The sequence below is a fragment of the Lissotriton helveticus genome, chromosome 7 (genome assembly GCF_964261635.1).
Source record: "Lissotriton helveticus chromosome 7, aLisHel1.1, whole genome shotgun sequence".
Taxonomy (NCBI): Eukaryota; Metazoa; Chordata; class Amphibia; order Caudata; family Salamandridae; genus Lissotriton; species Lissotriton helveticus.
In genome coordinates, this window is record NC_136068.1 from 415509783 (window position 1) to 415515948 (window position 6166).

A 6166-nucleotide genomic window follows, 5' to 3' on the forward strand; every position below is an offset into this window, starting at 1 on the left:
CGCTGGGGAGGCACAAAAGACCCACCGCCAAATTAGGATGGCGGTGGGTCTCAAAATCGGTCTGCAGCTTTTCCTCCGTGGTCGCCTAACGACCGCGGCGGAAAAGCACTAACATAGCTGGCGGTGTCTATCAGACACCGCCAGCCATATTAGGATGGCGGAAAACAGATGCCTTTCCGCGGCGGATTCTCTGCCGTGGAAAGGCATACGGTGATTTCTTTGGGGGCCCGTTGCGGGCCCCCAGGTGATTGGGGGGGGTAGGGGGTGCACATGGGGGGTACCTATGGAACCCCCCTGCATTTGCGAGCACGAAGCGGCAGGCACCGCGCGGTGCCTGCCGCTTTGTGCATGCAAATGCTAAGCATGCATATTTAACCTAACGGCGGGTGCTGCTTCAAGCAGCACCCGCCGCAATGCTAAATATTGAGGATGTGACCACCAGGCTGGCGGTCACATCCTAATTGCACTGGAGGGACCGCCGCTGCCCCTGCGGACAGTCCCTCCTCCTCTAGGGTGGCAGACAGACGCAGGTCCGTCCGCCATCCTAATGAGCCCCTAGGTGTCCTGCCTTATTCCCAGGCTGTAAGATTTATCAGACGTGAGATAAATAATGTGAGTTTGTCAAGTTTAAAATACCCGGTTAAAACACGCATATAATTCATTGCAAATTTGTCCACACACCGTACCAGCGTCTAAAAAAAATGCAGTATATTCCTGACACTGCTACCAAGAGAAATCAAAAACCTATTGTTTAATTTAAGTAGTAAATTAGCTAAGAAAAGCAAAGTGTTGAAGACCAGGTTTCCACCAGAGCCTTCCAAAAGTGGCCAGTCTTACACTTTAGAGACAAAACAGGAAAGGGTGCCATCACGGATACCACCTGCTGGAAATATGGTGTACATTTTGACAGGCATTTTTAATAGTTGTATGCACTATACATTCAGATTCATTGTAATGCTTAGGTCATAGCTTCTGTAAAACATTTCATATGCTGGGAATCCAATGTTTATTGCTAGTTTCAACTCGATACATTTTCCCGCGTGCAACTTGGCTACACTTCGTTGTGAACGTTTTGTCCTGCTTCTTTGTATGTTCTAATTGTAAAAACATTATGCAACATGGCGTTTTTGTCATAAAAAGATTGTCTTTTGTCGCCCAAGACAAGTTTGATGATAGAAGGGAAGTGTGTGTTTTTTTTGCACAAGAGTGAAGAGGGCAAGGTTTGCTTGCTGCCTCCCACTGAGGGGGCCCCTGGAGCCGCGCCCCCCCCCCACCCCATGCGGGGGCCTGTGTTATGCCCCTGGTTTTGCACAGTGCTCTGGTCTAAGAAGGCCCAGATTTTATATTAAAAACAGAGCTTTAGAGTATAACATTTCCCGCTGATAGGCAATATTTCTCTCCATGTGTTCCCATACCTGGCGTGTCACACAGTTTGGTGCTTACTTTCCCTCCATGTTCAAGAACAGTTGCTGTTTCAGCACCCAGGCTAATGTGCTGCATAGCTAAATACATATACGGTCCTAAAAGTGAGACCGATTGAAATATAAACACTGGTTTCTCAGACTGATCGAGAGCAATACAATAAAAGGAGGAAAGAAGGGGATGAGAAAGTCTAGGAAACTGAAAGGAAGAGATCAGGGAAGAAAAGTAACCTAAAGAGCGAGGGGTAGGAAGATTCTGGTGCGAGATGAAAGACATGAGGTGGAGTCAAGAAAACACAGCTTTAATATTCAGCACCCAGACCTTTAAGAGCACCAGCTGCGGGCTTCTGGGCTAAACTTTGGGTTCTGGTACCAATTCCTCTACAAACTAAGCACTGGGTGCATTCTGTGCAGGTGGAAAAAACCCAAATGCAAAATTCAGAGGCCAAGCATAGACTGCAAAAAAATGCAGTCTTCAATTTTGACAATTGCATGATCATCCTCCACAAAAGTGTAATTGTTTTGGAATCCGCATCTGTACTGGGAAGCCCTCAAAACCATTTCAAACCAAAGAAAGAGGCAGTGGGAAATGTACCTACACCCGTCATAACTACTTGGACACATCTCCCTAATTATTAACATCTGCCCAGACTGCAAGCGTCCTTCTCACCAAGAAGGGGCAGAAAATTTGGGTTGCAGAAATTCCAGGCTGTTCAGGCAAAAAAAAAATTAAAACTCCCTTCCGTTGAAACAATGTCATTCCTCTTAACTAACCAGGTATCAGCAAAGTTCTGGACTGGGCAGCCCAGGATTCCAAGGTGCGCTCTAGCGCTAAATTTGTGATTGCAAAACCCCACCTTTGTGTAGCTGGTTGACACTAAAGCCAATCTTCCAAACCGTATCGAGACAAAGCTTGAACTAAAAAGACCAAACCACTGATAAAGCAACCATCACCCATATCCCTTCAAAGGAATAGTGCTGTACGTAATGCTCAATGGAGAACAGTTACCACAATTACAGAAACCAGACTTCCCTGCCACATCCTTCATTAGAAGCTCTCAGAAACCATTTTAAGGGGTCCCTCACTGGCTTTGTTTCATCAAAAGACCCAACCAGTTAAGACCTGGCTTCCTTCAGCATTAGACTGGTGGTGTATGAAAGGTTCATTATATCATACTCCATGATGAGTTAGTGACTTTCGTAAGGTATCATGGTCACATCCTAAATTTTGATTTTATTTTGTCCAGTCATCACCCAAAAGCATCATACCTTTCAGGCGAAGACTTAAACACGCGATAGCCCCGGCCCACCTAAAAATCCTTCAAAGGCTCAAACAAGAGAGTAAAGGCGGGGAGGTACTTCACCCACTGAAGCTCACTACCATCAGTTTTGGCACAGCGGGTACATATTTAGGTCACGCAGACCTGCGTTGCTCGCGTCTACGAGGCATATTGTGGGTGAGTATATTTCAGAAGGGGGCTTGAAGCCCCGCCCCTCATTTTCATTGGGTAGCGTCAGCATTTACGGTAAATGGTGGCTTCCCATTGAAAATTAGGCTTCTTAGTGATCGTCCATTCTCATTTCGGGGCGGCTCATCCTGACTGGGTCTCCTGCTTCATGGCTGTCGTGAAGCAAGTTCTTATCTCAAGGAGGCAGTTCTGTAAACAACCCCTGAGATCCAGTCCTGATGGGCCTCCCAAAAGGAGACAGGGCACCCTGTGTTTATTTTTGCATCGCACTTTCGAAAGTAAAAGCGCGATGCAAATATAAACAGCGTTGCCTTCCCCAATGGCGCGCTCTTGTTCTGGTATGCACTGGCTTTATTACTTTCGGTTTTGGGGTGTTTCCACTCTCGCCTTGTTAATGGGAAGTGCGGTTTTGTTGCTTTAGAAAATGTACAATTGTGTGTTTTCAGATTACTCGCGGATTTGTGCATTTTTTGTCAAACACGCAACTGATTGTGAAAAACAAAAATTAAAGGCCCCACGAAACTTGTAATGTACTTCACTCTATTGTAAAAAAAAAAACGATGACAACTCTGGGCAAACTGCGCGCTATATATAAATGTTTAAATAAATAAAGGAGAGCGATCATTGCTGTAGGAGTTGAGAGTGCAAAGAGGGCTGGTGGGCTGGGCCGGCGCGCACGGTAAGTGGTCGTGGGGGTGATCGAATTAAGGGGGGACATATACTCTGTCACGAAGAAGCAGTGTTAACAGAAACATGCGCGTTACGTTTCCATTTTAATCTATGAGAAATGCTGAGAACGGTATGAAGCACTATTGGGCATTTATGCTTTATGAACAAATACCCCTTTCTCCCTTTTTCTCTGACACTAGGCACAAGCCACCAGTAGCGGCTTATCTCGCAGCAGAGTGGCTGGGGAGGGGTCTGGGATGATGGAGGGGGGGTGATTGGGAACGGACGTACAGAAAACTGAAAAAAATGAAAATAACTTACCTGCTCCATGCCATTTGCCGCTCTTCTCCCTGCTGTGTAGGTGCTGAGGCAACAAACACCACTGGACCTTCACGGTAGGGAACTAGAGACTGTGGAACCTCAAGGGTGAGCTGGCCTCCAAACAGAAGAGCTATCCGAGATTTTATATCCCTCATGGTTCTACTCAACATAGCATCTGTAGCTGTAAATACACAAAAATGTGACAGGATGTCCTCACACACCACCAGGTGGGAGGAAGGATGAGACAGGATCAGGTTTCTCGAGAGGAACCCACCTTGACAAAAGTGTGATACAGGGGTTCCGGAGCCCTTTCTTCATGGGGCCTGGATGACCAGATAATGGGGTAGATATGGGACAGATAGAAAGGGTGACCTGTGTCAACCGCTCACCAAATGGATCTTCCTCTAATGGTAACTAGATGCTTTCTTCTTTGGTGATTTACATGAACTTCCCTGCCTGTCCCAGAAGGCAGTCACACTCACATGTCGCTCCGCAGGTCTCGATCGCCATGTTGTGCTTTCTGAGGCCAGTCTATTAGCAAGTCACATAAGGGCTGCACTTCCAGGATCCAGCACACACCGATCAGCAACACTAGCTATCTTTCCTGAGCAGGAATATAATCAGCAACAGGAGGACGTGCAGCGAACCAAACCGTCCAGAACTATGTTAGAGCCAGTGACCGGAAAGTAAATTAGAGGAGCCGGTTAGATGGAGGGGCTCAGGAGCAATAGGTCAGTCAGACTGGACGTGGTTAGTTCTTGAGGAAAATCATTAAAGATGGATGGTTCACACAGGTTCAGAAGACATCAAGTACTTCAGAGAAATGCAAATTACACAGCGGCCAAGCAGACCACACCCAGACTGGCACCTATAGCTAATATGGCTAGGCAGCAGCACGTTACATGTTAGGGAGTTGAAGCTCATTCAAAGTAGTTAGTGTGAGATTGTACATGTCACAACACACTAAATTGGCAAAAACAGGGATGGATGGTGCGGTCACACCATATGGTGCAGGTGCGCAACACCCATTGGGCTCACCAGGCTTCAGCCCTAACGCCCCCCCCCGTGTGCGTCAGCCCAGCTGAGACAGCTTCGAGGGCTGGCGAACCTCTAATTGTAGCCACACCCGAGTACTTCACAGGTCTTTAAAATAGCATTTACTTGTTAATGAGGCTTTGGTTGAGTTTTCACCCCTTCTTAGAGCCACTCTGCCTATGGCTGGAAGAATTAGCCACCCGCCCCCCCCAAAAAAAATATGGCTCTAGTTAGCCGCCTGATATGGTGCAACTTTGTAGTTCTGCCAATCAATCTTTGGAACAGAAGAGGGGTCAGTCATCAAATCAGGGCTCGAGTCGGGGGTACACGCAGGTGGACAGCGTCCCCCCCAATCTTTTCACTGGATGGACACCATCCCCCCTGCCAAGAAGCTGGGCCCCACAGAAATAAGCTGAACGTGTCCCGGTGTAATTTTCAGACACCGGGACACGTTGAGCACGTGACGTCATGGGGTCGTTTGCATATTGTCAGTCCTCCCGCTTCTTTTTATAGGACTTGTGCCCTGCATCCAATCCAAAACAATCGCGTTCTTTAGACACGTGGAGTTAAATAAAGCGTGGTAGGATTGTTAGATGCAGTCAGTGACATGAACACCCAGGTCAGGAAACATGTTGAAATTAAACTACACCTCAGAATAAACAGAAAACTGAACATTAATTTAAAAGTGTGGAAGACAGAGCAACTCTTTTACGAGTAAACAATGGCAGGGACAGAGCCTATGCGAGGCCGGGGTCTCCGGAGTAGACATGACCTCACTGGAGCTTTGACCTACCATAGTACTCGGCCATTCCTACGCTTCCTCCTCTGAATCCTCCAGTTTCAATCCTAGAAACGGCAGCGGTTCTTCGCAGCCCCTTAAATTGAGGCCAAACGCTGCCGAGCCCCAGGTGTGTCTGGGTGGAGCCAGACCCGGAATTAGGGGAGGGGGATAAATCTCGCTATGTCTCGAGTCGAGCGTTTTTAGATGTGCGGGGGATCTTGAGAGCCGTGTAGCAACTCCGTTGGATCTATTTAAACACTATCCCTAAAAGAGGAACGCTGAAATCTCGAGTTTCCTGCGTGTGAACGACAAAGTCGCGACACACAAAACACTAACATGTGGCAAACACAGGCGAAAAACACTCTACAATTATTTGAATTTGATACAATATGACAAAACACATTTACGGGTATCTCAGGTCAGACCACTATTGCAAAATATAATTTATGGTCCACATTTTGTAAACTGTA

The 6166-nt window shown here is 47.0% G+C and overlaps 1 protein-coding gene across 6 annotated transcripts in view; it reads right to left on the minus strand.

Moving 5' to 3' along the window:
• The window catches only part of NFATC2IP (nuclear factor of activated T cells 2 interacting protein), a 748854-nt gene extending 743071 nt beyond the window's left edge, over positions 1–5783 (minus strand). For 5 of the 6 annotated variants that reach the window (XM_078652306.1, XM_078652304.1, XM_078652305.1 and 2 more), the window contains exon 1: positions 5709–5783. In XM_078652306.1, coding sequence (XP_078508432.1) covers positions 5709–5711 — 3 coding nt within the window. In that variant the 5' untranslated portion in view covers positions 5712–5783. The remainder of the gene's footprint in view (positions 1–5708) is intronic. The other variant, XM_078652303.1, reaches the window with a different exon arrangement.
• Positions 5784–6166: the final 383 nt, after the last annotated feature.